Source organism: Strix uralensis, chromosome 8 (assembly GCF_047716275.1).
Source record: "Strix uralensis isolate ZFMK-TIS-50842 chromosome 8, bStrUra1, whole genome shotgun sequence".
Lineage (NCBI taxonomy): Eukaryota > Metazoa > Chordata > Aves > Strigiformes > Strigidae > Strix > Strix uralensis.
The window spans coordinates 20,533,700-20,554,432 of record NC_133979.1 but is presented as its reverse complement, the minus strand read 5'-3'; the positions used below and the strand labels follow the sequence as shown (position 1 = coordinate 20,554,432).

Genomic DNA, 20,733 nt, shown 5'->3' with positions numbered 1-20,733 from the left:
CAATCCTCTTCCAAATTCAATTTGTTCATCAGGGGAAAGTTCAGTAAGCTCAGAAAATTACAGCAAAGGTACGTCATGCAGAAAAAATGACATGTTTTAAGGTGAAGCAAGAACTCACCAATCTCCTTTTGTTAAGCATCCTGAAGAGACCAAACGCACGTGCATGCGTGTAGATGCACCGTAGAGATTTTCAAAGCTCAAGAGACTCAGATTAGGTAATTCTAAATAAATTCTTACATTAAAAGAAAAAAATAAGTTAAATAAATTCTCTAAAGCTTCATTAAGGTGGCATGTAATTCCTCAGCAAAGCAGGAAGCTTGTTACTGGTTCTAGCAAGCTAACTGTGGACTAACAGAATAATTTATAATAGATTGTCATTTTCTACAGTTAGATTACTGCAGTCCACAGATTACCTTTACCAAGGCCCATTAAGTAGAAAATAGTAGGCCAAATCCCACTGTTTCTGAAAAATCAGTCTCTCTCCTTATCCTCTTTGTGGATGAGAACCACACTAGCAGGCTGAAGCTGCTCCCCAAGAGACCAGGAAGGTAAGAGATATTGCAGATGTTGCATGACCAACACCTGGGAAAACCTATCTTCAAATACAATCTTGACCACCTTCACAACTTACACAGCCCTTTTTACACAGCCCAGTATTACAGGAGATGGGACATTTTGCCAAATTATTTTTTAAAAAAATTGTTCACCTCAGCAAAACTCTGAACTTTAGGTTGTCTCAGTCTCTGAAATGGAGTAAGGTCTAACAGATACAGACTTCAGCCTCATCCCTACCTAACACAAACCTTTTTAAGAAGCCTTGCTCACTGTAAAACATTTAATACTGGGAAAACCATTTCTTGAGATGGACTAGTGGATTTATATACCTGTTTGCAGAGAAAGACATTCTTATCTTTAGTGTTTCAACAACTACTTATTATCTAAGCACAGAATTAGACAAATTATCTGGAGTAAACTAGGGTATGAAACTGCAGTACCTTAAATACTGCAGATAAACATCTGACTGGGTTCTCCTGCTGTAACATACTATTATAAACATAAGGAAACTTACAATGAAGAGATTTTTTTGTAAGATGGCTTATAGAACTGAAAAGTAATGTAAAACATGAAAAATGGCAGTCTACAAATAGTCACATGAACTGTTATTCCTGCAGGGGAAAGGTGCCTTTTAATAACATGTTAAATCACAATATGCAGAAATATTTCCAAGTGCTTTCACTTAAACTCTGAAGTTTTGCCACAATTTTTAGTCAGAATGCTACCAGGTTTTGTTTTGTTTCATTTACGTATTACATTTGCCAGTAGACATTACCTGATCAAAGAATCATTTTTAGACTTCTCCAACCAATTTCATTGCTCCATTAGAGAAAAATCTAACAATTCACAAAAAAAAAAAAAAATCAGCAACCACCTTCTGTCAAAATACTAGAATTATTTTTAAAATCTGAAATTGAGTTTGGTCATCGTCAGCATGCCTATGGTACAGTTCTACTAACATAATCTGAAAACTCACATTCCATAGAGTGTAAGAAGTTATTCATAAACCTTCTTTTTAGTAAAATTTTAATAAAAATGATGCTTTGCATTTTCACATTTAAAGAGCTAAAAATACAACAAAAACTTATTTACATTTTATAACAACAAAAATGTACAAATTACTATACAAAATGCAGTACCATCTCAAGAAAAACAAGTTTTTGAAAGTTCTAGCAGTTACGACATTAAACCTGTATTTTCTGAAGCGATACCACTTTAAAGACTAAGTATCAATAACTGAACAGTGATTTTCTTCACTGAGTTAATTAAAAAAAGTTTCCATGACAATTATCACTATCATTACTTTTACTTTTGTCTGATACAAATATAACCTCATAATAAAAGTTACTGAATTTATAACAAATCAAATTCAATATATATTCTTTCCCTGGAGGTTTTTGCCACAGAACTTTTCAAAATGAGAAAAGAAGTATAGAAACTTCTTTTTAAGGAAATAAGCCTGGCAAGAGATGAGTTAAGTTACAGTTTTACAAAAACCCTGTATTTGTAAACACTCAAGCACTGCAGATGTTTAAAGTTATTTCAGAATTATACACATGGCAATCACTGTATGCTATCTGATACAGATGTTTTAGAGTGGAAAGAGTTCAGCACAAGCTGAACCCATGGAATGGTAAATTTAAATTCACATTTCTATTTGAAACATGCAAGCACATTCTGATATGGAGAAGGAAATCTGACATTTTTACTTTTAAAAATATAGGACATCATACTATATAGATGAAAAATTTAAAAGATCAGCTCAGTCAGACCTTGTAAGTACTGTTCAAGTTAATAGGGAGATGGTCCTATCAATGCGCTTGGGTGCCTGAGTTGTAAAAAGATGTTGATTCACAAATTTCATGTATGGATGAATCTGATCCTACTAGCATTTCAGACTGGGTGATCACTGTGCTACCTGGAGTATAACTTAAGATAAAACAGGTAAGAACCTAATGCATTTTTTTTTTAATGTAGTAAAGACTAATGCAAACCCCCTATGTTATACCATGACCTTTAAAAAGCTGATAGCTATTTATTGATTCGAAAGCCAACCCAGAGATCAGACATCAGGTCACAAAGTAATCTGACATCAATAAATCTACAGTAGTTGTACTGGAGAAGCGACAGAAAAATGCTTCAAATTCAACACTGACAGCTTCTACCAATGTAATGCTTCATGATCATACAGTTACACTTAAAAGGGGACTATGTAAAAGTTTTAATCCTATTTCTAATAGAGGGGAAAAACCCCACAACAATCAGTTCAAAGAAGTATGAAGAAACACTATTAAAGTGCCCAAACTGGTTTTACATTCATTTGAACCCCTACCTCTGAAAAGGTGAAATATCCTGGTCTGGAATATGTATTGTCCACTAATCTAATGTTAAAAACTTTGTTACTTTAACCCATAAGTATACTGTATGATTAGTAGAAAAATCTTTAGCAGACACAAAAAAAAATGAAAGATGAAACTGCAGCAAGAGAGCATGGCAAACCTGAGAGATCTATTAGTGCATAAATCTGCTTAAAAACTAAAAAGATAGAAAGAGAGAGCTAACAAACTACAATAAAAGTTATGTCTTTAAAGCAGTAAGTTATAACAGGGTGGGAAATGTTTAATATGCACATATGCCTGCAAAGGGGTCACTATCTTTCTGAAAATAGAGCTGGTATTTTTCACAGCATCAATTTATGGTAAAAAGCCATAAACTGTATTTTTTAATATTATGCTTTTCCCACCCTGGCAGAGAATAAACATGAATTTAGAAGCACAGTAGAAGTGAAAAACAAAGAAGAGGAGAGAGAGAAAGCAGCAGAGAAAGACAGAAAAGGTGAATACAGAGCTACAGAAGTGTTTATTGAGCATGCTACAGAGGTAAGCAGAGTACACACAAAATGAAATTAAACAACCGTCAAACCTCCCAACTTTGTTAGAAAATTAATTTTTAATTGTGCCACTTTCAAACTATACTGAATTTTACAATTCTAAAGATGTAAAAACTCAACTAATAGAAAATATACATGACCATTTTTTTTCTACATAGATAACAGAATCTATGAATCTTGAAACTAAGTACATCAATTTCAAAAAGTATTGGTCATTTAAACAGAATCAAGGTAACAGTTCAGACTGACAGAGAACTGCTTTCAAATTAACTGGATCTGTAGATTCTGAGCCATGTTTATAGTAAAGTCAGATCAGTTTCTAAATACAAAATATTTTGAAGAGATTTATTAAAACTGAATATTACAATGCAAGGTAAATTAAGACTAAAGGCACATAAACTTTGGTCCCACCTGGTTGTCAGTTTTAGAAAACTGCCACAAAATTTCCTGCAAGCCTTTGCAGCAAACTTCCTTCATCATTGAAAAATACATGCACCATTTCCTGAACTAGCTTGACCAGTCTGTACATGCTCAGAAATCCACGACCATATTCCATATCTTAATTACAAACTAAAGATGGCAATATATATTGAAATGCACATAAGTCATGTCAACTTCAAAAACATCTACGAAAAATATTCAGCCACAAACAAGACATTACTTAGTGCCGACATTTATATGATACATCCCACAAGAGTGTGTACAAAAAGGTTAAGATTCCACAATGCTTTTCACGTAGGGCTCAAAGTCACAGAAGTCACTTTTTGTCCTTTAAGAAATTAATATTCTGTACCTTGTTAATTTTAACTAATGCCTACATTCATAACTGAATCTAGACCAGAACCATGAAATATAAAAGGCCTTTTTTTAAAAAAGCACAAAGCAAAAAGTAGCAGAAATCAAATAATGTCATTTTACTCTTTCAGCGTAATGCATCTTATCCAATTAAAAAGAAAAGTAAGTGACAAGCCAGCAGATAAAGAAATCTATCAAGCAGGAGAAAGAAAAGCTTAACCTTTTTACACACCCCTGCCTAAACATATTTAAATTATCATGTAACAATGTGCCCCAGACAACCAAATTTGCTTTTTACTAGTTATGCAATTCCAGCAGTACTAGTTTTCCTTTTTAAGGCACGTACGTCAACTAAGTTGAAAAACTGTGGTATTAACTTGAAATCTTTTAAACAAAATGATGGTTTGTCTAAACATCAGTTGAACAACAGCAGTTAGCATCACTGCTTTTTTAATTATTATTTTTTAAAACAACCAAGGAATGATAACAGCATGAAAAAAAATTAAAAAACCACAACAGAAGACAAACTCTGGTCCCCACTTTCCTGAACAGTCAATAGGTGACAACACCAAACAATGCAATGCACCCTCATTTTCAATCTGCCTTTTTAAATAGTTGACTTAGAGAAAGAAACTCTCAGATGGTGATTTTCTCCCAGATTGTAATTGTGAAGATCAATCAAAGCCTGAATAGCTTCTTCTACTGTTGACATCTGAAGAAGTGCCATCTTGTGATCTCTTCTGAAACAAAATAATGGCATTAGGAACTCGAACACTGCAGGGGTTGTTCCTAACATTTGCTATCCTCTATGCGCTTTCCCTTAAGACATGTTGCAAAAACGTACTTAGGCAGTCTTTTGTTAGAGCTATGCACAGAAAAGTTACTTACTGGAAAAATTTAAACGCTTTCACAGTGCCTCCAGTGTTAGCAAACAATGTGCGTAGATCCTCTTCTGCTACTGATGGTCTACACACAGGAAGAAAATAAGCATAAGCAAGAAATTATTAGTCAATTCAGTGTGTTGTGATCCACATTAATACTACTGGCTTATTGACAGCCAACACTTACGGAATATTGGATAGATGAAGTGTTGCAGAAGGAGGGAATATATTTTGAAAGTTTTTTGAACCAGGTTTCTTGAAGCGATGCAGAGGTGAATTACCAAAATCTTTAGTCAGCCCTTGGTCATCAAGTCCCTCTCGAGGTAGTTGTACTGTCTGATGCTTAGAAAGAGTAACCCGAATAATCTTTCCATACATTTTTTGTCCATTAAGATGGCTCATGGCTGAAAAAGACAAAGAAGTTTACCCAATTCAGTGTTGCTTTTCAATAGCTTGTGGTACATCACACAAGCAAACAAGAAAAATACTCGAGCAAATCAAAGGGTCAATGTGCTAAAAGACTAGCATCAAGAACTAGGTCTGCAGAATCTGCATCGGTATTTAAATTTGCATAAAGACCATCACATGCAATTCAGCTGTTCAATTCATTTAGGATATTGTGCAGACCTTCTGGAACACAAGTGCATGCAAATAAGATTTTGGATTTTGTGGGTAACCAGAATACAAGACAAAATGACAAATGTAAGCATGCTTAGTTCACCTGATTTTACACAGCATAATTTCAAGTACCTACACTAATGGGAATATAAACAGAAAACTAATCTTACCCAGCTGTGACTGGTTCCCATCAGCCATCTGTATAAGAGCACTGTCTTTCTTATTGTATAAAATCTTCACACGCTGCACATCACCATAAACACCTTTTCAAAGTCAAAGGTAACCCAAAAGAAAAAGTTCATTTTAAAGCCAGTCACCTAAGTAATATATTTTGACATATCAATGGAACATTCAGACAACAAGACCACTCATTCAAACTCACCACTCTCACAAATGAATAAAGGAGATAAAAGATTTTGAATAGTGAATTTTGAAAAGAATAATTTCTGATAAACCCTCAAAGCTATGTGAATGATATTAAATTAAAGATCATGCAAAATATATTAGCATGCATTAAAAGAAAATCTGTGTCTATGAGGAGTTTTAAACAGCAAAAGAAAAATAGCAAAAGATTTACTATTCAACTTTAAGCCAAAGTGCTAGCTACAAATAAGAATTAAGGTGAAACAAAAAAACAAAAACCAAAACAAAATCAAATCAATAATAAAAGTATAGTGCTAACAATAACATACCGAAGAGGGTAAACAGACTTTGGGGCGTAACCATCTTTAGAAGGAGAGAAGAGCAAGCAGCGTAAGACAAGAAGAGAGAAGAGTCGAGGAAGAGCGGAGATGAACAGATCATCCATAACGAAGGGTGGTTCCCGCAGAATGGTGAGGTGGTCATGGATCATGGTTTCAAGGCGGTTAATTGGGGCAAGTTGGTCCGAGGAACATTTTGTTCAAGCACAGAAGCATGAACATAGGGAATGAAGACAGGGAACATAGACAAAGACGAGGAGAAGGGTAAGACAGGGAAGGGCATGGGAATTTGGGTAAAGACAAGGAAAGGGAAGTTGAACACAAAGGGAAAAGGATGAAATGGGGAAGGGAATACAGCAATGCAGAAGAAAAAAATAAGGAAGTGGGGAACAAAAAAAAAATAAAATATAGGTCAGTACATAGGAAATGCAGGAATTTGGTCAGAAAATGGTTGGTTTATGTACTGTACAAGAAAAACTGAGTAAAATGTAGTCACCCAAGACAAATATGGGTAAAGTACATTCATATCAAGAGTAAACTACAGCATTTCATCTCAACATGAAAATAAATTAAAAAAAGCATGCAATAGAAATTTTAAACTTTGAACTTTAACTGCGTAAGCATGGCTGGTTATGAAATGCAGGCAAAAAATCTCTCAAAATGGCACTCTGATCTAAAACATTTTAACATGCAAGACTGTGGATGACAAAATAGTACCAGATGATAAAAAAAGCTTAATGATTTACAGTGACAGAGGCCAGTTAAAAATGGAACAGCTAGACTGATACAAACTTCCCACATTTCATACCAGCTTTCACAGCCATCAAAATAAACATAAAGGACAGTAAAAATGCAAAACTAAATAAACCCCTTTAGATTTCAGAGTTAGCAAGAAAGATACAGTTAAGGTGAAAATGCTTTGCCACCATTTTTCTATTATTATTTTTTAAAGACAAATGAATAACTGCAAAGAAAAAAATTACTAAGAGAGACTGGAAGACTGCCTCGTCAAGATCTTTGGGAGAACCTTCAAAGAAAAATGTGTTAGAGTAGTTCACATAAATTAAGACCTTAAAATGTGAGATACAAGCATGAAATGAAATAGCAAACAATTAGAAGAAACAAAACAGAAATTCTAGTTTACATGATTATAATTGCAAAAGAAAGCATAGTTGCTATTTTGTAAAAATAAAGCTTTCAATTCAAATGTCAAACATGCAGTAGTTACCACATTTTTCTTAGAAAAAATAGGTAGCCGACTATCAAAGGGCATTTTAAATTGTTAGCTACCTGAGAAAACAAAAGTATTCAACAATAATGTCTTTAAAATTAACTTTGGGGGATTATTAAAAAGAACAGCAAAAATACTTTGAGCTTAAAATCCAAATGTAAGAGGCCAAATGCAAAGAAATTATAAAATACTGACAAATGAAGTATGACTAAAGAGGGAAACAAAAAAAAGTAGAATTGTTTTACTGACCTCTTCGTTTAAATTGCTAACCAGGAGGACTGTATTGCCACCAGCTGAAACTCCAGGCATTCCCACACGGCCAGCAGCAGCAGCTGCAGCTGCAGCAGCAGCATTTGGAATAGCCAAAGGACTCAGAGCTCCTGGAACAGCTGCAACAGGAAGCCCTAATTTTAAAATAAAGCATATTTTACGAAACACACACAAGTCGTTTAATAATAAAGTACCTACATCAGTACAGGTGTTGCATACAACACTCTACAAAGCAGACCATTCCACTGCTCAATTCATCCAAAGGGTTGTGAAACAGGTTGTTAAATTAACATAAGGAAGAGAAATGCGAATTTTTTTTTTTGATTCAGATCAAGTCTTCAAAGAAGTGATGAGATGTAAAAAGTTCTTTCTTTTCAAATAAGCAGTCCTGCACACCAAAACTGTTTCCACTGTACTCCCAAAATGCTTAGTGTCTAGTTTATCAAAATGGTCTGAAGTAGATGTTGATCAAATCTGTAAGAATAAACACTAATTGTGCTCTCTGCATCATTACATCCTTATTTCCCATCACCCTTTGAGAGGCATTCCTTACTTCAACTTGATGCTTCAGACTAAATATGCAACACTGGAGTTGGTCATGTGAAAAGGCCTACATATCTCTCAGAGCCTTAGCTTAAATGACATGAGGCAGCAACCTTCTAAATGCAAGATTCAAAGTAGCACCACTGATTATACTCTGAGACTTTTGTAATCCAATTCCCTGAAGACGCATGTTACCATTAGCTAAACCTTCACCTGTGTTTATTTTTTCTCTTACAAGGAAACTCAGATCCTGTAGAGACCTGCTGGTTTTGCCTGGTCAAGTCACTGGGTTACTAGGCGAGTGTGCTACTCCCAGGATCTGTGAAAGGTTCCTGTGATACGTATGCACTATACATAGTTTATACAGGAACAGCTTTATCATATTTCATCAAAAAATTGCACATTTTTCAGAGTTCAGTAAACGGACACCGACGTAGCAAAATGTGTAAAAAACAATAAAGAAATGTAACTTCAGTATTTTATGTTCTTTTACTGCAATTGGGTTCTAAGATTTCAGTATTTTGGCAAAATTTCTAATGTTTGTATGTTAATATATTTTGACATGTCAATGGAACATTCAGACAACAAGACCACTCATTCAAACTCACCACTCTCACAAATGAATAAAGGAGATAAAAGATTTTGAATAGTGAATTTTGAAAAGAATAATTTCTGATAAACCCTCAAAGCTATGTGAATGATATTAAATTAAAGATCATGCAAAATATATTAGCATACACTAAGCTAACACAACACAACTAATCTTCCAGTTTGCCAGGTAGACAGTCTAAATATGTTTACACTATGCACCCAAGACTACTTTCCCTCCCACATAAAGTTTTACTTTAAACAAAGTCATAAGAGAAAATAAATTCTTCAGTTTCAGTCAATGCCCAAATACTAAGCAGATAACAGTAAATATATTCAACCATTCTTTTTAAAGAGATTAATCCCAGGTTTAGTATCAAAAGTGAACATACAGGGGGACAGAAGGGGGAAGTAAGCAAGGTTACAATTTATTTTTTTTTTAAATTCCTAGCAAATATTTCTATCTTCATTCTAAGTCTTTACTTATGTTTTGTTACACAAATTTGTGAAAAACAAGTAATTTAAAAAAAAAAAAGAGAGAGAGAGAGATTTTGTTGGGCTGGACAAATGACCCCTCAAAGGGAACAGGACATTCATCACTGCTTTGTGAAAGTGCTTAACAGTATTACTGATCAAGCATTGAAAAATATTTTCTGGTCATTTCCTGTCAAAGCACATGCAGAAAAAAAACCAGTAAGTGTTCTAAGAAAGGAAATTAAAGATATGGAATGCTTTCCAATAAAGTTGAAAAGATTAAAAATGTTAGTAGTCAGGGGTCAAACCAGAGGAATAGAAAGTTCTGAGTAATGACAATTCTAGTCATCTCTCATGCCACAAGATAAAAGAAAAATCTACTTGAATCAAAAGGCAACAAATATGATCTTTTATTGCATTATATGTGGTATTTGTGGGACTGACTGTAATACATAAAAAGAAGGAAAAACCCTACCTTGTCTAACAGATTTGAGACTGTATTAGACGGTGTGTATGGAAACAGCCGCCAGCTACATTATATAGGCAATAAAGTGATGTGTAATACGCTTCATCACGTAAGACAAGCACTAGCTAGCTGGGGGTTATGAAAGCACTCCCCCCAGCTATGCTACTGTCTGATCACCCTTTATGAGGGCTGCGCTTGGGCTTCCATCAGAGAACACAGAAGTAACACTAGCTGTCAGAGAAAGGACGTGAAATTAGATGGACCACTGCTAGTCCAAGCATGGCAACTTTGTTTCTCGAAATCCAGTGTGTGTGAAAGGAAAGTGTAGTACTATATACTTACATATATTAATAGCAAGGCAAAAATCTAACATAAATATGATGCATGTTTTGCTCTTGGGTTAAAGCTGAAGAAATAGCTTTACTTACAAGAAAAAACAATTAATAAAGGATGCAGTTAAAGAAAGTAACCCTGTGGAAGAAATAGTTTATTCCCAAAAATCAGACTGTAATACACAGGGAAACCTGTCAATATTAAACTCCTCAAACAACTTTAAAAAAATCCGGTTCTGTTCTAAAAAATCATTTTGGAAACATTCTTTTGAGTGCTTTGTATTGCATATGCTGAACATCATGTTTATTTACACTCAGCTACTGTAGAGGTCATACAGACAGAAACATAACGTGAAGAATGACAGTAAGGTGTGACAGATGTCCACCGGAAGGGAAACAACTTTTTCTATATTAGGTCACTTGCAATCATTTAGGTATTAGAAAATGCCAAGACACTAAAGCATTTCAAATCTTCTAGCACGTCTAGGCACCTCTCCCTAACCTTAGAAGCTTTAAGTCAGTCCAGCATTTTTAGGATTAAAGGAATCTAGATGACTAGTGAAGTTTTTATGGCTCTTCCCATAGTTTGGCAGAGTATAGCCAAGTAATTCATACTTTAAAAGGGAAAATTCTTCATAGCATCAGACTCTCTCCAGGACATTCTTTGGTCCCACTGAAGAAGTTAAAAACAAAGATTAATTCAACACCATTCATACAAAAATATTTTCAATTGCTATCCTTTGAAATAGATTAATTTAACAAGAATCTTAAGAAGGGGCATTAGTGGAAAGGACTAATAAAGACAGCCAGCAATGACAGCAAGGGATAAAGCTGTGGAAGCCCTAACCACAACAACATATTTCCAGCTGTAATATTAAACAAATATCTGAACTGGAGTTACAAGTATTGTTACATATTAGTATTTGCAACTAAGTACTTCTTATTTAAAACATTTTGTTTGCTGTGGTTCAGTACAATACAGCTGCTGTTTATGCAAAGGTTTTTTTCCTCTAAAATCTCCTGTAACTTTTTTGGGGTGGGGAGGGGAGGGAGGATGTGTATATCTTTTCATATGGGAGGTGAAAAAAAAGAAAAAAGATCAACCATCTGCTTCTGATAATTCATTTGAAGCCAGCCCATTCTGTCCATTAGTGATTTTCTCCTTCTTTCAAAAGATAACAAGACTCATTGAAAAGATGTCCAATTTACAGTCTCAAAGATTTCTGACACCTTATTTCATCACAGCTGAGGAGGCAGTAGACAAATGAGTAATGATGCATGTGGGCTAGGATCATCTATTTGATACGTTTCTAACCGATTACATAGCACACAGAGACCTCATTTCCTGGAAAGGTCAGACAAATTACAAACCCAAAGAAAACAATTCTTGTTCTGTAGGTCTCCACTGCACTCTGATTTGCCATTCTGGTTTAAACAAGTCAAAAATTTTTAATAAAAATAAGAACAACTTGTATTATGATTGTTACTTACCACGCAACACGCTGTTTAAGATGTGAGGACTTATCTGAAACTATTTAGAAATGTAAGCTACTTTGTCAACATGATCAACTGGTATTAGAAAGCTTTGTCACTAGCTTTATTTTAGTTTCCAACAACTGTAGGTAACAAATTTTTGCTTCTTATGGATATTAATGAAAATATACAGTTATACACCTTTTTCCTAGTCTTTTGAAATTGTTTTCCTCAATGGGGTTTAAACGCAGCACGTCACATTATTTATCCCCCCTCAGTGCATCTTTTTGCATGACTTCTGAAATGCAAATTAGTAATGCCATTTTTAAAGAGGAAAATTAAAGCAGTACTAAAAATATATGGTGAACTTATGTGTGAAAACCATAGACAGTAGGAGCAGTCATCTTAATGCAGGTATATGCATAACTGCAACTGAGAACTGAATTTAGTCCCTAGTCCTTTTATGAACCTTTTTCGTGGCTTTATGTCAAATAACTACCATCTTTTTGTACTTGTTACTGGTCTGCTTCTTATACTTAGCCTGAAAGGGTTTGGGGGAGATAGCAGGTTCTTTTCAAATCTCTGCATAACAGCTGAGTAGTAACACTGCAAGTGTTACTACACTACATCATAAAGTTACATTTACTGAAGAGGAGGGTTAATTCTATCCAGAATGGAATTGAGATATGTAATGGTTTAGTATTAATGCAGATTTAAACACCAAGACTAACAAGACTCACATCTTGTCACTAAAACTCAACTCACAAAATTATGTTGAACCTAAGCCTTGCTTCTGACATATAAATTACAGTATACTGTTAAAAAGCCAACAACAAAAAGGCACCCAAGTTGTACAACTATCCAGCATATAATAGCATAACATAGGCAAAAGTCAGAACTGAGTCCTTACAACATTTTCTGTTAGTGATCTCATTATATACATATAATAGAACAGCTACAGCAAGAATTTTAACAAGAATGCCACAGGTTCAACTTATGGTATTCTTTCCGAGCACGCAAAAGAACCTGAAGAGCATCACATTAAGCTCAAAATGGAGCTCCACTCTTTCATGGAGAAACATGCCCTTTGGGAACCATCTGTGAATAGGGCATGGCAGACACTCCGAGTACATTCTCAAGGTATCTTTATCGACATTATAGAAATCAAAATTCTAAAGCAAATAAAAGGAAATCAAATATTAAGATAAAAGCAAGAAGGAGGAAGGTCACTGTTATCATTCTGCCATATTTCACACGTAGTTTGCCAACCTCCATCTTATAACTCTCTGAACTTTTAAATGTTCTCAGCCTTCTCCTTTTGAGTATCTGAATAAAAATGCAGCTATAAATGCATGTACAAGCGTCTGCTTAGGCTTGAGTTTTTTCTATCCTTTGTCCTTATTTTTTATGTCACTTATATTTTGTGTCTTTTTGCACAGTAAACAGCCCAGAATGAGAACCCTGTTCCTCCATATTCCAACAAGCACCATTCCAACAAGCACCATTCCCATTTTGACAACTATCTAAATGGCTAAGGCACCAACAGTAATATGGAGCCTTTTTATAAGGTTTTTCAGCTGTAGAGCTCAAATTCTGTAAAAAAACAAAGGTAACTAGGAAAAAAATGAAACCCAAACAACAACAACAAAATCATTGTATCATCATCCCCACTTGACAGATGAGGCAGTTAAAATATACCAAGCTCACCCAACTGGTCATGGGTAGAGTTAGAAAATACATCCAGCTCCCTTAAGTCTCTTTCAAAACAATGAATGCTTTTTCAGAGGAAAAAAACAACCATGATAAATAATCTCCACTACTCCAACTAAACATGACTGACTTCACTGATGCTCTGAAAATGTTTCACAGTTGCAACGAAAGTTACTGATGTTGTGTACCTTTTATTTTCCTCTCCTTGGAAAAACTGCATTTAAAGAGGTCCATTCAGAGAGTGAGAACTAAAATATTTAATTAGCTAATATGACTGTCATCTTCATAACTTTACTAGCAAAAATGTTTAATATACACAAAAGAATGAATGTCATGAAAATCAAAAGGTTAGAAAAAACTTACACAGATTTGTAGACAAAAATTACAAAAGCATCTAAGTGACTTTAAAGCCTAAAACACCAGAACGTAAAGGTCACTAAAGCTAAAGTCATTTGGATAACTCAAACAAGTATAGTAACCCCAGTTATTAAACATATTCAAAGTGATGCAATGATCCAAGCATCCTCAGTGTGTGATTCCACTATGCCAAGCAAATTAAACCTGTTAATTTGATGCACACTGTAAACATTATATACAAAGAAATACATTAGTAAGCCTGAGACTGAAAAACAACTTCTTGGGATTCAGGAAAATGTCAGAATCAGAGTTATGTAAGTAACGCTGCATTTGGCATCGTCTTATAAATCATGAATCTTTAACTCTCCCCTCTCCTAAATGGTGATACACCATTTTGCAAGTCATACTGGAGGACATGAAGTCAAGCACTCCAAAATCTGTGGGAGGTGGGTGTATGTGGAATTCCCAACTAGATACGAAATACATCCTTCAAGTAATCTGATTTTGGAAATGGGCAGATATAGCGCAGCATTCAGTAGGCTTAACTACAACATTCACCCTTTTTCTGGGCTCGCATCATTCACTAAGTGTCTTCTAACTTCTGTAACACACAGAGAGCAGAGGTCCCTCTTTACTACATTAACTCTGACTTACGCCAAGTTGGCCCATCCTGTACAAAAAACAAGGCATGAAATCTATGTTGTTTTCTTTAGAAGAAAAAAGGGAAATGATGAAAAAAAAGGACTAAGTTGGAAGGTTTTATAAGTTGTGAGATTATGTCTGAGTACTATTAAATTTTGAAGAGTGAAAGGTGTTCTCAAAGAACAGCAACTTGACAGAAGTAGGAGTGAAACTTATGCAATGAATTGTGATAAATTTAAAAAATTACAAACTTCTCTCAAAGCATGCATGAATTACTTTGCTAATAGTAAGAAGATATATTTATTTGTATCTTTCTCAGAGCATTTCACCTACTTCTCAAAAACTCAACAGCCTGACAACTCAAAAGCTGACAGAATATTAGAACTCAGGTACCCATAGCACTAGAAGTACAACTACAGATTTTTTCCTTTTATTTACAGAAACCACAGACTAGCTTTGCTTTTTTTTTTTTAAGCAAAGAGCATAATCTTTCCTCATTGAAAGAAACCAACAAAGTGTTATTTTCATAATCTGATGTTACAAATAAGCATTAGCATGAATGAAACATGAAAATCATGTGAAATCTCTCTTACAAACTTGGGTGGGAGGATGGGCAAGGTGGGCAGGAGCAGCTGACAGGAACATATAAAAGCAGAGGACAGATTCAGAAATAATAGGACTAACTTGACTTTTCCTTATAGTTTGTGCATTTTTCATTTTGTCATGCATTCTCTAATTTATGCAGGACTTCTAAGACAACGTAATTGTATTACTACAATTCAGATCACAATGTAGACTGAACCCTGAATGGGCCCTTGGACACCATCACAATTTAAGATCTTTAATTGTTAGAAGAATTAACAAACATCTTCATCAAAAGTGACTTTGCAATACAAAAGAATCATACCTAGAAGAGAGGTCTCCTTTGCAAATGCTGCAGCAATAGCTGGGTCCAGCGCTGGCTGTCCATCACCAGATGGAAGATCAGGACGAGTGTAGTCCCTGCTTTTATCGTTGTTGTACTTGACATTCAAATTCACCAATTTGGAAAAATCAATCCGTAGGGTACAGCAAGCATTATAAATATTTTGACCATCTAAGGCCTGGAAAAGGGAGTCAATTTAGTTTTAAAAATACACAATACAGGTTGGTTGCACAACTTTTTTTTTTTTTTTTAAACAAGGTCAGTGTATAGGTATTTATCCTTCTTAGTCTAGCTTAAAACCAATTAAGATTAAAATGCATTAACCTCTCTTAACATGATTCCAGGAAGCTTGATGTTTACTTCTCTTACCTAGACACTGTTTATGCACCAAAGTGCAATAGACATTTTAATGCAAACTTAAAAGTTAGTCTGTTGAACATAATTAACCTGTATTCCATAGTACAGCTTTAATTCAGACATAATGCCAAATAAATTTCTCAAAGAAAAAAAAATTAAAATCACACAAATACTCTTGTACACAGACAGTTGACCTGAGGAAGAAAAAAAAAATAAATCTAGACTTAAATACCATGGTAGACAGCTATCTGTTAAAGCAGAATATTTACATCGTTCCAGCATGTTTTCCTTCCCCCTTAAAGGTAATTAGTGCCAAAACTGAAAGAAAAGCAACTTTATCTACTAACCTAATGTTACTAACACTTCATAAAAAAATCCTATTTTCACAATTGCTACTTCTGAAAGGATGCCTATTAACAGTGAAATTCACGTGAACTCTTAACGTACCACCACTTAGAACTCTATGAAAACACTCTCTAAAAAGGCCTAATTATACATGTTTAGTCCATCTTCATTATATACCAGGCAAATTGATATACTTGGATCTTACTCTGTTTACATTTTGGGCATACCCTCCTTTCGCTTGAAGTGCTAACAGCTAAATATGAGAGATTTAAAAAGATGGAAACTTTTGTAACTAAGTTGGTTTATATTCTGAAGAAATGCTAGGAAGTGAAGATACAGCTCATCTTGAAAATTAACCCATTCAATCAAGTCATTATGTTAAATATAAAACTACTTTACATATATATATATACACACACGGTGAAAAAAAAAAATAATCACACTGTCAAATACAATAATCAGATCTTTTGTTTCTCTTGATTAATGCTGGACTGCAATGTACCACTTCTGGACCTGAGCTAGCTCCTGCACAGCTAGCTTGGTTACATCTGCAATGCACTTTCTAACACATTCAAATTCTGGCAGAACTTATTATTTTGAGCCAAGCACTGCACGAACCTAGTGTGCCTGCTTGGTATGGAAGCAACATAACTGTTTTCATACAGTGATGCATCTGGAAACTGAACATCCTGCAGACAGCCCTCTGCTAGGTCTGGGACAACAAGGCTGTCCCTTCCTACAAAATGTATTATCACAGCTGACATCTCCAGGGCTTATGAAATCACTTAGAAGAATTACCACCATTAGCAGTCAACGTACAAGAATAAGTCAGTATTCTTAGAACTTCTAAGTAATGGGAAAATAATTTTTTTAAAAAAGTATAGAAACCTGACAATCTAGACATCATCTAGACATACTCAGCAATTAAAGAGAAACTCCTGTGCTTGAAAATCAGCTTAAACAATGCTTCTTACAATACTGGCAAAGCAAAACCTACTGTCCCAATTCACAGAATACAAGCTGAGGATTAATTCTTTATTGTTGGGGTGGTGGGTGTCACCATTACAGAATACAGGATTTGCTATACACAGTGGCAAACCAGAATCTAAGACTCCTAATGCTGGTATTTGGGAAAAGAATCTCACTTGAACACTTATATGTTAAAAAGTACACACTGAGAATCAGTCACCACTTAGAAGACTTCTTACCTTCTAAAATCCACTAAGATGTGGATTAAAGGTAGGTACAATTTACACAGCCAGAGCTTACTTATTGTCAAAGACAATGCCATTACCATCAAGGAAATATCCACTCATATAATGAAGAAAACTAGGGATGAATGAGACCAAAAGGCAGTATCTTTTAGCTTTGTCCAAGTCACAAAGCTCTAAGTCTTTAAACGCAATCAAGATTCATATTATACATCTGTGTGGAGTCTGCAGACACACTGATTTACAGCTGGCAGACGGCTGTTGATTAAATCTTTTAGTCTTAAAAAGTAGCAAAACAAAACTATACCTGTGTTTGTACTTTCCAGAGTAGTCAATGTTTAAAGGGAGCCACGCCTGACTAAAACTTATACTGAAACAGCAAAAACTCCTCTTCTTTCTGACAAATTCAAAGTGACCAAAAGTACATACAAAAGAATACTGCACAAGAGAAATCCCTTGTAGTTGAGATGCAGCCTGAAAGAACATCCCGAACAGGAAAGGAAGGAGACGCACTTTTTAACGAGCACTTTACTCACACTCTGGGAAAGGCTCCTCAGAACAGATAAAAACCAAAAATGCCTCACCCCACCCACCTCTACCAGCAACATCATACACCTCCAACAACAATGCAAGAAAGATTACCAGCAACTAGGGTTTTTTTCAAGGTTAATTGTTCACATGTAAAGTCACAACTGTGTATGCATGTGTCCTGAGCTCCTTCCTATATGGCAATAAAAGAATGTGCAACAAACCCTCAAACCCTGTTCCTCTCAAACAGACATCCTGAAAAAAAAATCAGAAGCCAGTAGCTAAACCATTAGTGAATGCACATACAGACATCATCTCAAAGAACTCTAGTTACTGCTAATAAACTTGTCTTGCTTTAAGCATTTATCTAGACATATTCACATGTGACAGTACCAAACCACACACATTCCAAACCAAGATGATCAAGTACCATGGGACCCCTTCTGCAAAATGCATCATTATTTATCTTGCCTGTGCCAGTAAACCTATTACTCAAGCCTCAACAAGGGAAGCAGCAAAACTTATGTCATCATGCAATACTAAGAATGTAATGATACTGAATCGTTTCCAGGCCTCTGCCTTTCCTCCCTCCACCTTGTTACTAAAAAGTACCCTCCTCTTGGACTTTGCCAAAGGGGAAAGTTATACTTATTAGTGGCCCACCTCCTGCCAAGAGCCTATCAGCAGACAGATTCCTGGAAAAACACATTGTGGTATTTAGGAGCACACAAAGACAGCTAGTAAGAACATGCAGAAGACCAATAGAAAACTGTGGTAAAGAACAAACAAAAATCCCTCTCTCAATTCAGACTGACACGTAACCCAAGGAGAGAGGCACGTGCCTGAACTGACACAATGACCTCCAACTCCAGAGTGTACTCCAGTGCATGACCTCAACACAACAGGGCAAACACTATCATCTGTACAGGTTTCTCTATGGCCACTTAGATTGGTTTTGGGAGGGGAAAAAACCATCGCCAACAAAACAAACAAAAACCTCACAAAGAAAGAAAGAAAGATGACTCCTAATCACTAAGTATGCTGCATGGTTCTACATCAGATACAGCAGTTAAGAAAGGGACCAAATCAGAAATAAAGAAAATCACAAACCCTAATACTAGTGAAAATTCAAAAATAGTGGAGGTGGGTGGAAAGAAAGTAGTATTTCTAGACAACTACTACAGTAGAAACATTCAAAATATTTAGAAAGGGTGTTAACAACCGGGGTTATATTCACAAAGAATCCAAAATCTGCTCGTGTCTCAAGGCAGCATTTTTTGCAGAAGGCAAGAATAAGCAAGCAAGGACTAACAACACAGAAAATAGCAGAAGTCATAAGGATCCAGAACAGAGAGCTATGACTGTCACAGACAGTAAAAATGACAGGGAATATTGATGAAATGGAGGTCTGCACCACAAAACACAATACTCTCCCCATTTCTTAAAAATAACGTCAAACCACCCTCTCTTTTTGTTCATAGCAGCCAGGAGGATGAAGAGATGAAAACTGCTGACTGGGAAAAGATCCCACAGATTAAGAAGCAAGACAAAAGACTGTTCCAATGGGGGGAAAAAAAAACAAAACACAACAAAAAACCAAAAAGGGGACCAAAAAAAAAAAGTTCAATAAACAGTACTTTCTCCTGCTGCTAATGTAATCAACAACACACAAGCTTTTCTGCAAAAGGACAGTAAGAATTTCTACGTAGTCAACATGGATTTATGACACTATGATCTCTCATTTCCCATTGTGATTGTGGATGTTGAGAGAAGTGATAACAGCAAAGGCAATCTCAGATGGCAAAAGTACTCTACAAAGTTACAAAATGTTGTAATATCCTGAATGACCAATTCAGCTCTCTGATGCAGCTTCAGTCAGAGAAGAGTCAGATCTACTGGCAGGCTCCGAAGCCAAGGAAGAACATTCCCACAATCATTTCTTCTCTTAGGCTTTCCTCACCTGAATGAAGGGCTTTCTGATGCAATGCTGCTCTTTTTACTTTCAGGGTTCAAGATGCCTAAACATCCTTGTGAAAGAAAAGTCCCTTGAAAAGTGCTATATTCATAGGTACTATGCTTTGATGAGCTTCTCCTAAGGCCTATATAGACCATGAATCTGTGGAATGAAATCCCCCTACAGAGAACAGTCAAGGTAGTCCTCTAAAAATCAGGAAGAGATATGCCACTTACAATATTCTTTAGCTAATTCACATACAGTACCTAGAAGACAGACAAGGAAACAGTTTGTGATGCAGAAAATTATTTGACATTTTGCTACTCTCATTTCCCAGTTCAGAAAAAGAGCCCAGAGATATATCTAGCAGATATTTCTGGAGACACATGGCTTCAAGCCACAACAAATAGTGTATATGCCCCCCTCTTTGTCAAGCACTGTAGGCACCTAAGATGATGATCCAAGACAGGAAATAGATCTCTTGCAGGATGAGGACAGCTTGAAAGCATTTACCAAGGTCCAATAAAGAAAAATCAAATTAGAGTGGTGAGAAAAAGCGGCAGAGAGGAACAACACAACAAAACCACTGTTTTCTCCCCAATCTCAAAGAAAAAAAAAAAGAAAGAAATTTCGTCCCTACTCTCTTTTCAAAGCACACGAAGAAGGAGAAACTAGAAACAAGATCTTTAGAAGGGCTTAACAGTTTAAGGCATTAAAAAATGAAGTAATCCTTACAAAACATACTCCAGCTCAAATAAGTACCTCAAAGTAACTGAAGGTCATATGGTAAATACCTCTTGGGAGAGATGCGTCCCAAGTGCATCCTACAGATATGCATTTGAATTAAATAAATTTCTTTTGAGCCAAGTGTCTGGGATATGAGAAGT

General features: G+C 35.5%; 1 protein-coding gene across 6 annotated transcripts in view; it reads right to left on the bottom strand.

Annotated features, from left to right (window-relative positions):
* Positions 1-3,395: 3,395 nt before the first annotated feature.
* PTBP2 (polypyrimidine tract binding protein 2) overlaps positions 3,396-20,733 on the bottom strand; it is a 53,277-nt gene continuing 35,939 nt past the window's right edge. For 3 of the 6 annotated variants that reach the window (XM_074876568.1, XM_074876572.1, XM_074876571.1), the window contains 7 exons: positions 15,434-15,629; positions 7,921-8,075; positions 6,432-6,465; positions 5,910-6,002; positions 5,309-5,525; positions 5,129-5,206; positions 3,396-4,980 (listed from right to left, as the gene is read on the bottom strand). In XM_074876568.1, the coding sequence (XP_074732669.1) occupies positions 4,848-4,980; positions 5,129-5,206; positions 5,309-5,525; positions 5,910-6,002; positions 6,432-6,465; positions 7,921-8,075; positions 15,434-15,629 (906 nt within the window). In that variant the 3' untranslated portion in view covers positions 3,396-4,847. The remainder of the gene's footprint in view (positions 4,981-5,128; positions 5,207-5,308; positions 5,526-5,909; positions 6,003-6,431; positions 6,466-7,920; positions 8,076-15,433; positions 15,630-20,733) is intronic. The other 3 variants (XM_074876567.1, XM_074876569.1, XM_074876570.1) reach the window with 3 other exon arrangements.